The 19,998-nt window shown below is 45.0% G+C and overlaps 1 protein-coding gene across 7 annotated transcripts in view; it reads right to left on the reverse strand.

The window, feature by feature from the left end:
- Nucleotides 1-19,998, reverse strand: part of Nck2 (NCK adaptor protein 2) — a 122,546-nt gene that overhangs the window by 19,389 nt on the left and 83,159 nt on the right. For 6 of the 7 annotated variants that reach the window (XM_027386727.2, XM_027386726.2, XM_027386734.2 and 3 more), the window contains one exon: nucleotides 13,503-13,744. In XM_027386727.2, coding sequence (XP_027242528.1) covers nucleotides 13,503-13,728 — 226 coding nt within the window. In that variant the 5' untranslated portion in view covers nucleotides 13,729-13,744. The remainder of the gene's footprint in view (nucleotides 1-13,502; nucleotides 13,745-19,998) is intronic. The other variant, XM_027386733.2, reaches the window with a different exon arrangement.

Consider the following 19,998-nt stretch of genomic DNA (forward strand, 5'->3'; position numbering starts at 1 on the left):
AAGCTGTGTGTTGGGTCAGGTAAAGTATCATGTTTGTAAAGCAAAGTAATGGCTTTACCTACAGCCTATTCAATAATGCATACACTGAAACACTTTGGCATGGGGAAAAAAGAAATAGAACAAAGAAGGAACAGAAAATCCCAGCAAAAAATTCCCAAACGAAACACTTGCATGACGTTGTTTTCTAGGTCTTCAGATCGAGATTTTTAACATCTACACTGAGAAAATTCTCAGCCTTCTGAAATCTATTACCGTTAAGAGTGTGGCAGTGGGCTGAGGGTAGCAGAGCACTTAGCATTTGCAGGGCCCTGTGTTTCTGTCTTCCGAAAGAAAAATAAATCTGTGGCATTTACAATTAAGAACCCTTAGCGGCCCACACGGACAATAACTTGATGCTACATAATACCACGGGTTACACAAATTCATCTCCTAAGTTCTGGAAGCTGGAAGTCTAAAATCACAGAGCTGACAGACTGGGTGAGGTCCCACCCTGCTTCACAGCAGTGAGAATGGGGCCTCCCGGTGGGAAGGGGAAAGCAGGTGTCCCTAAGGCCTCTTTAAAAAGGACACCGATCCGCCATTTTTGAGGCCTCTAAGGGGTCCTACACCTCCCAAGGGGGGTGGGGGGTGGAGCGAGGTTTGAAAGCATCAACTGAGACAGAACACAGATACTCGGGCCACAGCAGCCTGGCCAGTATCTTTTGGCTCCTGCTGTGGGCAGTAAGCCCTGAGTCCTGTTGTACTGCCAAGAAGACTGAGAGGTAAGTGCCCTGTTATTTCCTCCCTACAGCACCTCTGAGCAGCTACAGGGCTGTTTCCTCTCCACAGGGCCCTAGGCAGGAGGATCAACAGTATGTTCAGCAGTTGACATAGGTTTCAGAACCTCAGAAAGTCTGACTGAACCACCCGAGTTGTCCCAGACCAGGCAGCAGCCCTTCCTGGCACAAAGCTACCCAAGGCAGGTAAGGTCTGCCAGCTATAGAAGATGACCAAGCTCCTAATGAAGCCACCTCTCTAGAGACCTAAAGAAAGACTAGCCACAGATGGTACCATAATGTCACCTGTACTCGATACAATGTGCACTGTGGAATTGTATTTTTTTTGTCCTGTGAGCAGATAGACAGCACTGTTTAAATGGTTAGCAGGTGAGTTGGATTTAAAGATGGGCTACACTTTCCACTTTTGTGATGATTTTTTGGCACCAGGTGTAAGTGCTAAGGTCCTGAGCTACGTTTTTATTGTTGATAATTTTAACTTTCCTGAATAAAATTATATACACGAAAGACTGAGTTCTAATAAAAGTTTGAACGTGTCATACATTATTAATGTCAGTCATTTTAAAGTCGAACCCTTTTATGCACGCCCTGACGCCTGAAGATGAAGGCTGTTAAAAGCAAACACCTCTGAGACTTGCTCTGACTGTCATCTTCCAGCTGGAGCCCTGCAGATTTAAGAGAAAACGTCAAACAAATTTGATAGCTCTGAAATATATTTGAGCTAACTCATTTAGATGGAGTGTGCTTGAATTTTGGGAACTCTGGGGGCAAATCACTTAATTTTGCCACTAATCACACCTGTAACATAAGTGATATTTTACCAAAAATATTCCTTACACTTAGAATACGATTTAAACTGTTGTGATTAAAGGGTATCAATGTGTAGGGGTTTTCTCCATTAGAGCTAGGACCTATTATTTAAGTCAACTAAAAATTAGGAGAGGCCTTTATTATTAGAGGCCATGAGATCTGACAAGATTTGAGTAAGGAAAGTGACCACTGTACGATTTTATGTGAGACGAAACGTTTCGTACTTGGCTTGTGGGAGCCTTCACATCACTGTATCCAGTTTCGTGGTAATGCTGGTAAGACCAACTCAGTTACTTCAGAATAAAGTTGAAAATAATTTTACAACCACAACAAAACCACCAGAATAAGTGAATGGACAAACTCTTTTTTGTTTTGTTTTGTTTTTTTTCGAGACAGGGTTTCTCTGTATAGCTTTGGAGCCTATCCTGGCACTCTCTCTGGAGACCAGGCTGGCCTCAAACTCACAGAGATCCGCCTGCCTCTGCCTCCCGAGTGCTGGGATTAAAGGTGTGCGCCACCAACGCCCGGCCGGACAAACTCTTAAACATGCTATGTGTGCTGGCTAGTGCTTTGTCAACTCAAGTTGAGAGTCATTTGGGAAAAGGGAACCTCAACTGAAAAAAAAAGATTCCCCGGGGAGGATAGGCCTGTGGACAAGCCTGTTGGGCATTTTCTTGATTAATACCATGGGTGGGCCCAGCTCAGGGGAGGAGGGGAGATGCCATTACCCGGAAGCAATTGAGTAAGGTGTTGCTTTATGGCCTCTGCTTCAGTTTCCTCAGTGGTGGGTCTTTAAGGTGTAAGGTGAAATAAATCCTCTCCTCTCCAAGTTTCTTTTCATCACAGTCTTTTGTCACAACAGAAACCCAAGCTGAGACACTAACTGTGAGGATATTGGGACAGGTTGACCATGGAAGACTCTAGTTTGGACCCAGTGAGCACTTCCTAACCCCTCTCATACTCAAGGCTTTCCCACCTGCATGCTGAGCCAGGGGGAAACACGTGTTGTTCAAGCATTCCAAGAAGCATGAGGGAAAGCCATGGACAGCAGCACTCGGCACTTAACAAGGGTGGAGGCGAGCTAGATAAGGCCCAAAGAGACAGAGTCCCCACAACTTTACATTGGTGCATGATCTCCCACACAACAGGTGGCTCTTAGGCCACAGATTTCTGGGACATTCTACCAGACCATCGATGTTTCATCATCCTCCTCCCACCCTGCCCCAAGTACTCAGCTAGGGTCAGCCAGGACTGCAGGGTAAATTCCTATAAATGGCACCTTTGCCTATGTCCCTTTCTTCTCTGTCTGATCAAGAAAGACTTCTGCCCATTCGTTGTTCAGTGCTCAGCCCAAAGCTAAGCAGGAAGAATGTCCCTCTGGCCCCTTGGCCAGCACAGACCAGTACAGAAGAATCATTCATGTAGACTCTAAGTACAAATGTCAACAACTTTTGCCACTATTTAGGTCTGTAACCTTAACTGAATTTAACCAAAAATCCTGCTTACGATAAAATGCTGTTTATACTAAGTTATGACCAGAAGCTACTTATATGTGGGCATTTCCTCCATTAGAGTTAGGAACTATTATTAAATCAACTAAAAATTATGAAACGCTCTTAATATTAATGTCACTGTGGTGACAAGTACAACAAAAAGGACTCAGGGGGATGTCCCCATGAGCCTGTGGCTCCTGAGACTATGGGAAGCAGAGGAGCCAACCTAGATAAGGACCAGGAGTGCCCAAGGCAGGAACTGCAGGCTATTTGGAGTCAGGAGCAGATTAGACTTTGAGATGCTCCAAGATGTGGAGGTCTGGGTTCAGCACAGACAGCAGGGGCAGGGGACACAAGGCAAGGGGTACACTAGGGGGAATCAGGTGCATGGGCTGGAGGTTCCAGAGTTTGCTTAGAAACTACAGAGAGGGGCAGCGTGCAAGGAAGGAGGACAGTGTTCTCCCCAGAGGCAGATAGAACAACACTGGCAAAGCAAAAGGCTTGTCATCTGGACATCCCCGCCTCAGTATCTATCTTGCTAGTGGGAAATCGTCTTTATCTGGCACTAGGGAGCCATCATTAGGAACATGGGAGTTCTGAATTCTAAACAACTATGGAGGCAAGGCACCAAAGGCAACACATCTGATGCTTTCCCTTTTCCTTCATGGATCACAAACACTCCATCCCACGTTGACCTAAGACCTCAGTCGCTGTCACTGGGGTCATGTGGTGTCTTTCTGCTCTACAGAGAGGAGAGTATGACCGCCAGGATGTGTAAACCCACAGAGACTGAGAGTGGGCAGGAAACTTACCCAGGAACTTTTGTTCCTACACGCTAACACTAGCTTTGAATAGTGGAAGGCAATGCCTTCTCCACAGGCTGAGTTCAAGTCCCTTTGTGGGTCACAGACAGCACAGCTGCATGGCAAGATGTCCTGGGCACATACATGGGCAATGACAGGGTCCAAGGAATGAGTACAACATGGGTTTTCTTCCAAAGAGGAAGGTTTACCCCCAAAGATCTGCTGAGCTCCTAGATCTGTCTAGAGTATTAAACACAACAACGGAGCACCCTGCGAGGAAGCCATCTTGTGTGTCGTTCTTCCTGCAGGCTCTGAGGGCCACCTACCCATCAACAAGCAAACAAACAACAAATGCCCAATGAATGAACTCCGCTTTCCTCTCTCACCATTACCATTCCACACACTTTGTCAGCCATCCCAGACCAGTGCTGGTGACTGCTAGGAGCCTCGGCAGGTCAATCCCCTTCCCCAGCATATGCCCCACAGCCTTCTCCTAGAGCTATTTCTTTCCCTGGCCCTTTGAGAAAGCTCAAAATTTCATGTGTGCTTGTGAAGGTAGAAGATGTGGCCAACAAGGGGTTGCACTAATTTGAGACGCACGTCTCCTCTCTCCCGACTATGAAACTAATGTTGATTTCTTTCTAGGACTGTATGCCTTATAATGAAGTAGTCTACTGAGTGCCATATAAAACTCCCAAGTTCAGAGATGAACTCTAAGGATGGGAGGAAATGGGGAGACCTGTGAGCTGGGTGAGCACCATCACCACTCATCTTCTGTCTGCCTGAGCAGTCCCTCTTCCCCTGGGCAGATGCACCAAGAGGCAGCTTCAGGATAGAGGTGTGGGGGCAATCAGCTCTCTCCACAATCACACAGTCCCTTGTGCATAGGGGCTCTGAACTCTGAACCTCCAGCACAAATGAAAGCTGTTCCTTTGTTAACAGGTTAACAGGCAGGTAAGCGATGTGAGCAAACATTTAAGGTTGGAAAAATAATGATTTAGATGTTTTTTCTAAAGCCAAATGCAAAAGCCAAATGGTAATGTAGATGTCAATGAAAATATCTTAATTTTTCATTACATTCTTTAATGAAAATGCATATTCAGCACCTCTCAACACATATACCCAATCCAGGAGTTTGACTATTTTGAATATGCCAAAGGGTGAGATGAAGCACAGATTACAAGTGACATTCTCCAGTATGACTGGAAGTGTCAAACCACCAGCAAATGTTGAGCACACACCTTATCTTTCTAAGATTGTACTGGATCTACAAAAACTGAACATTACAAGTTAAAATGTGTAAATGGCCAGGGGGAAGACACGGGGAAACGGCACTCCTGCAGGACTGTCGGGAGTCACATCTGGGACCCAGCTCCCATGCTGCCTAGCTCTTGGGAATTCTACAGCACCTCTTTTTGTTGTCCCTGTCATCGCCTGCCACAGATATGGATGGTTGGGGCGGGCGGGGGGCCGGGCAGTGAGTGCCAGGTGGGTGAAGTAGCTGGGGAAAGCCCTGGATGTAAGTGACTGGCTCACAGCAAGAACCCAGGTAGCTGTTGCCTAGGGGTTTGCTGTGACTAGTGCTAGAGAGAGAGTTGGAGAAAGGGAGAGGTGAGGCTTTCTCAACTGAGCTGCAAGGATTTGTCTCCTATAGCATTCCCCAGGGACAGGGGTCACCTCTCTCTTGCCCCCCCCAAGGGGGGTTTTCTGAATTAGATTATGCATCAGAGTGTCCAGGAATCATCCAAGAGAGGCTATTCAGTCTACACAACAAAAGGTCTTAGTGTCTGGAGGAAAAAGGCACGGTTTCCAAGGCAAGGGTAGCTGGGCAGACTACCTTTAAAGCAAAGTAGACAGATGCCTAGTCCTCCAGAGACCTGTGTCCCTTACCTCTAAGTCCTCAGCTACTGATGGCCTACAATGAACAGTGCCCAGCTGAGACACAAGAGACTTTGCTCCTGGCTTTGGTTAAGCCTCAGCCATCTGGCTTTCATAGCAAAGTGTGGCATAGTGGTCTAGAAGTACTTTCTAAAAAATCAGAATAAAGTCTAGAAATCAGCATAACGCTCATAAACTACCTACACAGGAAAAAAAAAGCCACAGTGGACCCAGGGGCCCTTTCCAGGACCCCATAGTTAACTTTTGTCAATGCTACACTTTAACTCAGCTTACCAGGGTAAATAGTATGGAGCTGGTCAACTTCAACTAGTATCATGACTAAGAGTACACATTACAACTAACTGCACTCACAAATACCTACTTGCAAATTTTACAAGTCAACAGCTGTGTTTCCTAAGGAAACAAAAAGGACAAAAATCAAGCAAATTTCCTACAAATAGCCATTACCCATGCCATTCTTCCTTGAAGAAACACAGGTGGTGCAGCCTCAAAAATATATAAGCATTGTCATGCAAAGTGGCTTCCACAGCTGGCAGAACCAACAAAACCTGAGCATATTTGCAGAACCTGTGAATTCGGGAACAGATCAGAGAAGCAACACCAGCCTGGAGGGATAACCCTTTAGGCCAATGGTTCTCAACCTTCCTAATGCTTCGAACCTTTAACACAGTTACTCAGGTTGTGATGACCCCTGATCATAAAATTATTTTCGTTGCTTTTTCGTAACTGTAACTTTGCTATGGTTGTGAATCATAATGAAAATATCTGACATGCAGGATCTCTGACATGTGACACCCATGGAAGGATCTTTTGGACACCAAAGGGGTCACAAACCACAGGATGAGAACCACTGCTCTAGGCAAAAGGTCACACATGTGAGTACCTTGGCTAACCCACAGGAAAGTACCCAGAACCACCTGTACTGGCCCAGTCTATTGGTAGATTCTGGCTTCTCTGTGCACCACCTACCCTTTCCATATTATCAACAGTGAGCCAGAGGAAAGTGGGTACCAGTTGGAGCTCAGGGAAGTATGGGGGGGGCAGGAGAATCAGTACAGCTGCATGGTGCCAGTTAGCAAGGCCCCAAGGAGCCTCAGCCACAGAGGGAAACATGCAGTAGAGAAAAGGGACATTTCAGACATATGGACAGGAGTGAACAACAAATGCAGGCCATATGGGGAAAGACAGTCAGAAATACAGGGAGATGGTTTTCCTCATTCCCAGGCATTTTCAGCCCATGTCACTCTGTTCCACGGCTTGAATTAACTCTTTAGTTGGGGGGGGGGTGTGTTCTTTAGCAAGCTGCCACATCACATGGCAGCGATCAATAAGCAATCAATACGTTAGTTATCCCAAAACACAGACAGCCCTCAGGATCCCGAGGGCAGTGCACCAGGATCTGCCATGGTCACCAAAACTCACATCCCCTCATATCCCTTATATAATATGGCAGAGTGTTTGCATGGAACAGAACCTACACACATCCTCCCAGGTAAGTCAAATATCACACAATACAATGACAGTGCTATGTAGATGATGATGTACTATATGTATGGAATAATGGCAAGAACAGACACCTGTACATACTCATATAAACACGTAACATTCCTGATTATTTTCAATCTGCTCGTAGCTGGGAGAACCTTTAATGTGGAACCTATAGACAGACACAGGAGGCTCACGGTACTGAACCTGACTTTCTGTCCTCCACGAAGACACAAGGGACTACTACAGCCCAGTGGGCAGAGCATCAAGGGTTTCGTGCACCCCACTGTTAGCTCAACACCTGCTCCTCCAAGTTTTCTGGGGTACACACTCTTCCCGCATCTCATGGTCTCTCCTAGCTTTTGTCCTATTAGTATATTTTTCCCCCTTCAAAACAATCTGTCTCTATTTTCTAATTATCCTCCTACTAATCTGTTGTAAGTTGTTTTACATTTTTAGGTCCTAAATACTTGGAAGCTTATGACATACAAAAACAAATCTGCATTTACTTTGAGATGTCTGGCAGCACAGCACTATAGAAGTTTCCATAGTATTCCAGCAATGGTACATGTGACAGCCTGTTTCTATGGTGAACAATCTGGTGAGACAGAGTTGTAATGGATTCTAAATTACAATGCATCATGTTTAATTCATGCTTGCACAATGGTAGATACTTCATGGCGGGAGAGGGTGAAGTCATGACAAAGCATACCTCGGGAGAAGCTGGACATTGGAGACAGAATTGGGATCTTGTCTTTTTAATGTTATAATACAAAATTTCCAGGGGCGGTTGGGCTTTGTCCTGTTCTTTAATGAAGCTGCTCCATGGAGTGACTTGGCTAGGAAGGATGCTCCAGGGCAGGGTGGCTAGCAGCATTGTTCTCATTCCTGAAGAACAGTCAGTTCTGTGAAAAGCCAACGACTTCTACAACAAATGCACTGCCACAAATCAATGTACTCTAAGCATCCCCCGAAAATCAAGAAGTACAGGGACTGTCAGAAAACTGCCATTCCCTGGCCGGCGTCAGGCACCCTACAGACAGAGTCCATGTGCTTTGTACTAACTCCATTGAGAAAGCCACCAGTCAACAAACAAACTAACTGTAACGCATACAAACACCAAGAGATTAAATACAAATGCTAACTCTTTCAGAGCCAAGAGACCCCAGGGAATGTGATTTCTTCTAAGTTTTTCCACATATTCCAATTGTCTGAAAGGCACGCTTGTTTTAAAGACTGGAGACAACTATTTGAGAGTTTTATCAAATATAACCACTTCAGAGGTTATACTTTTTTTTACATTTTTAATTAAAATATAATCACACCACTTGTCTCTTTCCCTTTCCTCTCTCAACCACTCCCATGCTCTCACCATTTCAAATTGGTAGCCTCTTTTTCTTTGATTATTATTGATATATATAAAAATATGGGCAAATATATAAATACATTGAGCCCATGGATTCAGGGCCAACTGCTTTGTACTGAAGACCATTACAGAAAATGACAAACAAACACAACACAAAGACCAATGGACTGCATGGATCCTCACCCCAACTGATTTATCGGCAGCACAGCTCCTGCTCGGGGAACGCCACAGAGAAGAGGGTGGAATGGAAGAGCCAGAATACTAGGAGGTCTGCTGTGAGACTTCCTCTCTTAGAAATAGCTGCATAAACAAGACCTGAACAATGGCTCAAGAACAGTCTGGGCAGTTGCAGCAAGCAGCAGGCATCCCTCATTCTCATCCTAGAGATACACAGAAAACCAACCATAGGAAGTCCCAAGTCAGGCAGGGGCATCATTCTGATGAGGAGTCAGCAGAATATATGGGCACTTATGGTCTTCCTGTGCCTTCTATTCCATCACAATGTATACTCACGATACTGGCTGGTCTCTGAAAGGCCGATTCCAAACTGAAGTCACTACAGTACTGCAAATGCTCCTACAGAGCTGGGGCAAGCTTGTGTCATATCATCTCCTTGACCATTAGATGCCTTTAGGCCCAGGGTGGTCTCTAAGGAACTTCCTAAGTGTGCCTGTATGCTTTGAATGCACAGCAAGGTGAGAGGAACCCCGTTTCTGTGAGCCATTTGAGACTAAGCTGCTGAGACCACCCCACTACTACTACACACCCACCAAACCTGGGAAATTTATCTCTTGTTGTTGTTGTTGTTGTTGTTGTTGTTGTTGTTGTTGTTGTTGTTGTTGTTGTTCTTCTTCTTCTTCTTCTTCTTCTTCTTCTTCTTCTTCTTCTTCATCATCATCATCATCATCATCATCATCATCTAACTTGGGACCTCACTCAAGGTGTGCTATTCAGAACCTGGTTTTCTATGTCTAAAATGAGGAAAGTATTGTCTCTAAACTGTTCCCAACATTCCATAATGCTAACTTGGAGACAGTCTCCAATCTATTGCACAGAGAGGCCTGCCACTCGACTCTATGAAGACAAACAAGTCAGTCAGTCAGAGCTAAAGTGTACTCTAGATCTCCTGTTGTTCTTAGGGGATCCCAGGGCCATTCTCACGCCAGGGTCAAATTGCAATGTCAAGGCCAGAAGTAGCCTGGGCTGGCTCGTTGCTGAGCTCAGAGCTATGCCAGGCCACTGCCTGCAGAAACACCCTTGACAAGCCATCACTCCTTGTTCTGCATGGTAGCATTTTCTTGACTGTTGGTGACCAGGAGTCGAACATGAAAGGAGATCCAGCAGATATAAACGTTTTGCCCTCATGAAAGAAAATACAAGATCAGATTGTTTTACTCAATTACAAATCACTGAAAGGAAAGAGTGTTAATGCTTTCAAAGACCTGTTTCTGTCAAATGTACCATTGCCTTCAATCAGCTCGAAGAAACACTGTAGGCAACAAGACTTTAAGTCTCCAAGGCACACAGACAGCCACATGGAGCCACTGTCTCCTCCCCTCACAGATAGAAGCTCTAGTTTATAGTACTATGGCTCTGTGGGTGATTCCTCTGCAATTTACTCCACAGTAGGCATGGAAGTCCTACCATGGACCTCCGCTTCTGGTGGACTCCTATAGCAGATAAATTCCACATGGATGACAGCATGCAGTACAAGAAGCTAAGTTGGGGTGAGCAGCCATGCAGTCCACTGGTTTATTACAAGAGACACCTGGGAGACAGTAGGGGCTACAGAAAGCACCTTCACTTTTCTCTGGCCTACAAACTGGTGGACGGCAGGCTGTGGAGGGAGAAGCTATCGCACATGGAGATCAGTTGTGGAGGTGTCTCCTCTTCTTTCTGGACACTGCTTCAATGGGAAACGTGTTAGGACCACAAGGTCCTACTTTGTTCCAATAGCAAAGGCAATCATGACTGTTACGTCAACACACACACACACACACACACACTGCAGCCACAACAAAATACTAAAAATGGGGGCCAAGCCAGTGATTTAGCTCAATGGTTAAGTGTGCCTGCTATCAAATTTGAAGCCCTGATGAGTTCAATCCCTGGGGTTTACACGGTAGAAACAAGGAACAGACTGTGGTGGATTATCCTCTGATGCCCCCACATTTTATATGCATGCACATATAAAATGCAGAAAAAAATTGAACGGAGGGCCACTTCTCCCTGAGTCCCAAAGGCCCCTTGGCTGTGAAAGTTAATTCCTACTAAGAAATATAGATATCTAGAAACAAAGTTTTATCTGCATTTTTGCAATTTTTCATCCTTAATACAAATGTTTCTAAGGAACCATGTGCTGAAATTGAGACGGAAGCTCACAGAACTGTCACTCACTGAAGAGATTTGCTCTGCTTGGCAAAGCCCCGGAGGGCAGAGTCAGAGCCAAGGGGAGGAAGTTTAAGAAATGTAAAATCTTGATTCTATTTAAGGAAGCACTTTCTAACAATCTGTGTTCTCCAAAAATGGAATTGGCCTTCTGTAGCAGTCTATGCATTCCAGCTGGGCTTGGGTGGCAATCTGTCAGGGACAGGGGAACAGGCCAGCACCAGGGTGGGGATGTGCTGGTTTGCTCTGTGACTTAGGAGTGTGGGACGAAATGAAGTGACCACACCCAGGGAAATCTGAACACTCTAGGCAAAGATGAGGCCTGGAGCCCCAACCTGAGGCCTTGTCTTTCCTCCTGAGAAAGTCAACAGGCAGCCGCTTGAGGGGGTACATGACCTCAGGAGGCTTACTTTTCCTACTTCCAAGATTCTTCACCAGGGAGCCCTTCTTCAGGCTGTGCATTTTGTGGTTTACAGAATTCTGATTTTTTTTTTCAGGCAAAATATGTCCAACAATGCTTATCATTATTACAGAGGGTGTGTTAGGAGATGGCTGGAAAGTCAGTCAAAAAGTCTCCAAACAACATTAAAGCACTGATCCATTCACCAACTCAGCTTTCTTTATCATCCGTAACTAAGTGGCCTAAGACTAGGGCAGTTCTTTTCAGTGACATTCTCAAGCAAGAAAAAGAATGCACAGGGGAGAGAATTCGGCGGAAAAAGACCTAGAATGCTAATAACAAATGGAATTTTTCCAACAGTCTCGGCAGAGTCTACACTGGCCACAGACATCCTGAGAAAAGTCCATATGCAGCACAAAATACCTCCCAATGATCGAAGGCTTCACCCACTGAACAGTGAGCACAGACCTTTAAGGACTGTACAAGGAGGAAGGAGGTGGGGCTTAAACACCCACCACATCCGGTGTGACTTTGTTTTCAGTTTTCCCCATCTCCACCCCTCTAACGAAATTAATCCTCTTCTAGTAACACAAAGAAAAGCCTACATATACTTGGCCTAGGTGATGATACTGGCTCACTTCCACAGCAAACGGGAAGTGACAAGCTCTGGCTACAAACACCTTTACACTTACCTGAGGAGGCAACAGCTATAAACTGTCAGTTCAGATCTGTTGTCCTTCCACAGAGCCTTCCTGATTACATTCCTGAGTAATCAGTAACCATAGTTAGTGGGCACTGGGTGCACACTCAGGTATGGCTGGCCACCACTGTGGTAGCATCTCTTGCTGGACCGGTGGCTATGGATTAATGTGGTAGGAATGCATCTTCTTATCTGGGTCCCTGTGTTGAATTTAATCCCCACTGAGAGTAGTAAGAAGAAAGAAACTGGTTCCTATCACACTGCTTAGAGGTAGGACCTTTGGGTGGTGAAGGGGACTAGATAGAAGGTGCGTAAGTGAATACTGGTGGCTTTACAGAGGAAACAATGTCAGAAAACACACAGTTTCTGACATCACACATAGACAGTTCTCTATCTCCCCCAGTCTCTGCCATATGATACTTGTACCACACTGAAACTTTGCCAAGAAGGCAATACACATACAGTCATTTGACTTGAAGTAAGCCAAATTAAGCCTTTTTATTGATAAAGCAACCCACTGTCAAGCAGTTTGTTACAGTGATAGGAAATGCACTCATACACCAGAGGCAGAAAGGAGGCATGAATGGGAAGGACCAGAGACTATCATAACTGAACAGGGCTTGTAGAACTGTCCACTTGCGAGGCTTCTGATGTCACATTGCTCATCACCCCAACTACACATCAACTAACTGCCTGAAACTGTGGTATAAAATATCACCTAAGACAAGAACAAACAAAAACAAAAACAGACCAAAATATACCTGTCTTCTCCTTCTGTGTGCACAAAGCCAATGCATGGGAGTTTGTAAGAGAACAGGGTTGGTGCACTGACAGGCAAAGTTATGAAACTTGTTGTGAGTCTAAGTCAGGGTCTTTGAGAGTTTGGATGCAAGGAAACAGCTGTTTAGGGGTCCATAGAACACAGAAGTGTTGATTTACCCAGGATCCTAAACTCTAGAAGTTACCCAGAAAATGATAAGTAGAGTCTTTAACTTGATCTTTGTACAAAACCCAAGTAGGAGGCTGTCAACATTAACACCGACCCCAACACAGACATACACACCATACCACACCACATATATACACACACTACACTCATACACATACACTATACCCACACCAAATCATATCACACCCCACATGCACCACACTTACACACACTATACCATACCCTACACAGCAAACCACATATACACACACAGTGCACATGCCATGTTCACACACAGCACACTCACACACACATTGCATCTCTCTCTCTCTCTCTCTCTCTCTCTCTCTCTCTCTCTCTCTCTCTCTCTCTCACACACACACACACACACACACACACACACACACACACACAGCGATGACCTAGCTGTGCCAGGTGGGCTGTGGACACTCACCTAGCGTGTCCTTGAGATTCTTCACCAGGGAGCCTTTCTTCAGGCTGTTCTTGCGCTCCACATAGTTGGACGGCACGTAGCCCGTCCTGTTGGCTGCGTTCCTCACCCGCCACCAGGTCTTGGAGTCATCCAGCAGCCACAGTCTCTCGTTCTTCCTGATGTCGAGCTCCTGGTCCTGCTGGGCCGTGTAGTCCCACTTGGCTATGACAATGACTTCTTCTGTCATCTTTCATGGAGTCCTTCTGCCAGCAAAACATTTAAAGATGCTCATTAGCTACCTGAACGCCTTGTCCTCTGACAGACTTGAAAAATTAGACAATGACAGCTCCTGTGACTACACTGCCACTAGTCTCCTCTAGGCCCTTGAAACACTCATCCTTAAAATGACCTTCCAGCAAGCTCTGGTACTGCTGAGAATCAACATCTTGTAACCAAAGCCTACAGCCTCTCTCCCTGCACTAGATGAGCTACACATTTTACCGAAGCCAGATGCAAACTTAAAATACAAATCTTACAATGAAAGTGCTCATTTGACTAAACAGCACCAGCCCCTACAGCTGATAGGTTCACACTCCTGTCCTCAGCATATGCTCAAGGATCTGAAGCTATTTAGCAAATATAACTACTTCTGTACACTCAAATTCAAATTACTGTACTACTAATGCAACATGGTATCCTGCGACGGATGGTAAAATAGAGACAGAAAATTGGTGGAAACACTGTTGAAATGTAAACAAAGCCTGGGCAACAGCATAGTCCCCGTGTGAATTAGTTTTGACAACTCATGTAATATGTTAGCATTGGAGAAATTAGCTAAGGGGTATACAGGAATGTTCTGCACAAATAGCTCTACAACTCTCCTGTAAAAAAAAATGAAATTATTTTTGAAAACTGGTATCCACACAAAGCCTATATTTAGATATTTAGGCTACTTTATTCATAATTGCCCAAACTGGGAAACAACCATGACGTCCTACAGTAGGTGAGCAGATAAACCAACTGCCTACCCGAAAATGGAATATTTAAGCACTGGGGAAAGAGTGAGAGGAAATGCAGATGCCTTCTAGAAGTGAAAACAGGCTTTGAGGCCTGCTAGGCTGGGCATGCAGCTTTCGTGTTGGGGTTCCTCTGGGCAAACTTTATTGAAGAGCCTGGGAACCCTGTTCTCTGTGACTTTTGTGTCCATCCTTGCATCGCCCAGTATTAGCAAGATCCTCTACCCCATACCTGATCAGGTTCCTCTCACACCACCATGCTGCAGGTGATGTCTGGTCACCTGGCCTCTTTTAGCAAAAATCCTGTTAGGCCAGATGGGACCCCCCCACACACACACACTGCATTTCCTCCTCCCCTCTAGCTAGATGACCTCACACTTATCTTTATATGGGGAGCTGAATTCTGTCTTCCCAACTGAAAAACTCCCCTACAGTACCCGCTAAACAGTCTGCCTTGATATCTCCTAACTAGTTTTCGAATAGCAATTCCACTATATAACATTCTGGGTAAGGCAAAAAGAAAGAAAGAAAAAAATCCATGAAGACATGGGACTACTGGACACTTGGGGGTAGGAAAAGCAAGCAATGCAGAGAGACCGGTGAAGGCATGTAATTGAGAGTGTGTGTCAAGACACATCTGTGGTACAGATAGAAATACACATTAAAACTATGCCAAAAATACAGCTTATTAACATAACAGATACAACACAAATCTGAAGTCAATCTGGGAAGTAATAAATAGGTAAGAATACAACACATACAGGCCTTATCTACTTCAGCAATTCCACTCTTCTCAGGCAGAAGATGCATAAGGGTTTTGGTTTTTTGTTTTGTTTTGTTTTTGTTTTGCAGCAGAAAAGTCAGTATCCAATCCCTCTACTGATTTGAGATGCCCACAAATTACAGAAGGAACAATGACAAGATACTGGGCCCAAACCCCTTGGTCCTCCTGACAGAGTTCTGATCTCATACCATGAGTTCAGAGTTATAGAGGAACCCATGCATGTGATTCGTGGAGGCATGGATATGACACTTACTGCCATGTATAATACATGTCTTCTCACGTATTTCCACACGAGGAGATAAAAAATCATTCAGGAAGAAGAAAATGTATGTAAGCCGTGCACGCAATGTCCATAATGTCCAAGAGGGTGGAGTTTATACAAAGTTCAAAGTTCCTCTGAGAGCTGGAGACCTGCAATGGGGTCCCTAGTCCATACCGTGTGGCTCACACACACTGATTTCTCTGTAAGACGACACCTGTGAAAATCACCGAGGTGGACATCTCTTTTAACGTCAAGGGCAGGGACAACAGCAGAAAGAGAAATGGGGCTCGGAAGGCGATTCCCCTTCAACACCAGATTTGCCGCTCACTCATAGGATTCCCAAAATGACTTAAAATGGGAGCAGATCATCACTTCAATCAGTTGGTACCCAGCCAACCAAAGCTCTCTACTGAATGGCCTTCTACATCCACAGCAGCGACGGGAAGAGCAGGCGTTTGTTTCGGTGCAGGCTGAAGGCACAAAGCTTTATAAAAACACCTCTTCCTGCTAAGCCACAGCACAGGATACTGGAGAGGCTGGAAACACACAGTGTTTTGTAAGGAATATGGCGGGCACCAGGCACAACTAACCAAGAGAAAAGCCGCATGTGCTGCAGATGGCAAAACCGGACGCTCGGGGGCTCAGATGCTGGACATGGAGGTGCAAAATTTGGTGTTTATCTGGCTGGGCTCCAATCCTGTTTTTGTGGGATCTTTCCTTGCTATGCCTCAATTCTTATGCCCTACTCTGTGCCATCACATATTAAAAGTATTCGACTTATTCTTTTATTTTATGGGAGTTCACGGTGAAGATTTGTCTCCGGTTTTAGAAAAGGCTTTGGATTTCTGACCACCACTGAAACAGGACCATGATGACTTTCAAAGCCAGAATGAAGGCATTTTGCATTAAGAGATGGCCATGAGCCTATGGGGCCAGGGGTAAAACGTTACAGTTTAAGTGCTGTGTTTGGGTGTCAAGTTGACAAGGGGTGTACTTGTGGTGGCTACTTTAAACTGTCAACCTGAGTGGACAAAGGAAAAAAAAAACAAAAAAACAAAAAAAACAACCCACCTCAGAGCATTAATGAGGCACAGGGATATGTTGGGCACATTTGTGTTTTTCCAAAGAGATTTCTAGTTGAGGGAAGATCTACCCTGAATATGGGTGCCACCAATCCACGGCTGGCATCCTGGACTAAATACAAAGAGAAAAAGGAGAATGGCAGCTAAGTCCCAGCATTGTCTTCCCTCCTTCCTTTTCAGGTCACAAACCAAACTGCTTCCAATGCCCTAGCTTCCCTACCATGATGGACTGCCTGCGATCCTCTGAACTATGAAGCCAATTAAACCTTTTCTCTCTTGTGGGAGGCGGTTGCTTCCTGAGCCCTTCCTCTGGCAATTGTATCCAAGCCTACAGGAAAGGGCCAGGTACCAAGACACCCTCCCCCTCTCCATTTGTGCCTCCACCTTACCCCCTGTATAATTCTCAAGTGATTTTCATAGGAACCAAGACACAGAACCAAGACACAGAAAACTGAACCACTGACTGTCTCAAGGATACTCACTCTATAGGTCAACTCTCTTAGCATAAGCACAACGAAGTCAGACATTTCTTAAACTGTCAGTTGGGAACCCAGAAGGGTTGCATAAATCCTTCATGACACATGTGGCCACAATAAGAGGTTTCTGAATGTGCAACCAAAAAGGAAATAGGGTGAGGCGATCCACGCACAACTCCCTGCAGCCTTGGTTCTGCGCGGGCAACACACCACACAAACCCAATAAGGCAGCCCAAACCCTCAGCTCAACTGAACTGAGATATCTGTCCTGTCTGTACAGAGAATCTTCTGTTTTTAGAGAAATAGAATGGTTTAATTATTGAGGTTAGGGGGCACTAAACAGTCTCTTGCTGTCAGCCTCTCTGCATGCAAGTTCCAAATTAGTAGACTTTGGGTTGTAGGGTTATATCATGTTAGAACACTTGGTTTTTAAAACACTGAGTTGCTAACTTGAGCTTCATAAAAACACTGGTAATAAACCTAGGCTTGGTCATCCCAACAGAATCTCCAGCCAGAATTTCAGGCATGGCCCTACACATATTTCTGCTATTCTATACAATATATATGAAGCAACAAATCAACTTGGAAAAATGTTGAAGGTGGTCTTCACCCTGTAGAACCAAATATTGAGTAGAGGTTTAATTCTTTGTGTAAAAATAAAGAAGTCCATTATTATGCAAACTTGCTCTCCAGTGGCATGGGGTTGTAAATGAAGAGTTTAAGAAGCCCTGCTATGAGAAGTAAATGCTGAAACCTGATGGGCACATGACACCAGCAATTTAAGCCAGAGAACAGCCACCATTCTGGGCAGCATCTTTTAGGAGACTGAGATTCAGAGAGTGGTTTGTGTAACTACAGAACCAGGATCTTACCCAGAACCGTGGCTCCCAATCTGTTGGGCAACACAAACTGGAATCCATGGATGAAGGGGCTCCGGATACTCATAATCATCCTTGCTACTCTGAGGAGGAAACTCAGACAGATTTAAAGATGCTATACTGCAACCAAGAGATGAATTGGTCTCCAGACACTGGAGAAGACAGCACCCCTAGAGTCTCCAGGACATCCTGATTTCACTTAGGAGACTTGTATCAGACTCTGCCCTCTGAACCACAAGAGGAGGAGCAGACACTGTTTTAGGGCATGTGTACTGTGGCCATTTGCTCCTGCAGCAACAGGAAGCCGATCTCAGTAGCGAGTCTTTTCTTTGGAAAGGGGAGCTTCCTATGTTCTCCCCCATTTATTACAGTGTTCCTGGTCCTTGGTGCATGGTCTGTGAAAAAAAGCCCATTTGCATTCAAGAGACTGACTCATGAATGGGTCTTAGAAGCAACTAAAACTCTTGATTAACTTCTCAAGTTGTGTCTAGATGGACTTGCCAGATGCCAACTCATCTGACAGCACTTGGCAGGGCCTGTGGGTCTCCTGTCGGGGAACAGAAAGGCCAGTTGGTGGCTTTTTGCAGAGGTGTCGCTAATTACAGCTAATACACTTTAATCCTACCTAGGACACAATATGGGATCTAGTGGCTGTTCCAATTCTTACTAAGTTAATTACACTGTGACAATAGTCAAGGTCTTACCACCTCCCTAAAAGAGAAACGTACACCACATGTAAAAGAGAATGTACACAATAGACATTCCCATGAACAGCTAAGGAGCATGAGTGCCTGGCACCACCTGCACATCAAGGGGTGCATGGTGACAGTCAACGGAGACCCATGGAGCAGTCTTTCACAGAGATGAGTGCCTTGAATGTTTACAAGGACCCTTTGAAATAGATGTTATCTACAGATTTGTTTACAAATGATGAAATGGGGGCTGGGAAGTCAGAGAGCAGAGGATCTGGGGTTCAAACTCACCACAGGCCCTTCCCACAAACCCAGGGCTTTATCTACTATTCTCACTGCTTGCTAGTGTAACTTGGAAGTAGAATTTTGCTGCCTCTCTAAAGAAGAAATCCCAGGGGGAAGATGGATGCTGATAAACAAAAGCCGAATTCAATTTTCTTTTGATAAATGAGTAGGTGGAATTACTTAGGAAGAAACACCAGGCCCTGATCTCCTGGGGATGACTCGGGACAGGATTTGTGGTTTTAATATTTTATTAGAGAGAGGCAAAGTCTCCTGACGGTGAAGCTCATGCTGGATGTCACAGGGCGGAAGCCAGCTTGCCTCAGTAGGTTATCTCCGAGGGGCTCTTTTTGTGGTTTGTTTTCTAGCTTTGCTGGATAGTGGCTTGTGAGGTCCCTGCCTTTGAAGTTGTGCAGGTTTCTTATGGAGTCACCAGTGTGATCCCTTCTAAGATATTTCTCTCCAGTGGAGAAAGCCAGGGATGTAAGCCAGCCTGGACCATCAGAGAGGGTGGCTTTTGAAGGAAAGTGATTGATGATTCTCCACTGTCACTTCTTTTTTTCTTTTCCCATCTCAGCTATCCTACTCCTCAGCTTCATGTGTGTGCTTTACGCATGTAGGTGTACGTGCACTCATGTATGTGTGGGTTTAGTTTCCCATGTATGGCTTATAGGGGCAGGAGTAGACATGGGTTGTTTTCCTTCATCACTCTCCATCTAATTGACTGAAACACAGCTCTCACTGAGCCTGGAGCTATCCATCTCTACTAGACCGATGGGTCAGTGTGCTCCTGGGGTCTGTTAATCTCCATAGAGACAACATGTGCATCAACGTACCCAGCATCTACAAGCATACTAGGTTCCAAACTCAGGTTTGTTCAGTTGGTACCAACAAGTCTTAGGAATACTTTGGCTTCCACTGTGGCTAATCCCAATGACAAGCTTATGACTAGGGGATTTCCAGTTAGTTACCCAGAGTACCTACCAGGATATATTTCACAAAGAACTATAACCAAGCTACTACTGAAAACAGAAAGTTAAAATAC

This window comes from Cricetulus griseus, assembly GCF_003668045.3.
Source record: "Cricetulus griseus strain 17A/GY chromosome 1 unlocalized genomic scaffold, alternate assembly CriGri-PICRH-1.0 chr1_1, whole genome shotgun sequence".
Lineage (NCBI taxonomy): Eukaryota > Metazoa > Chordata > Mammalia > Rodentia > Cricetidae > Cricetulus > Cricetulus griseus.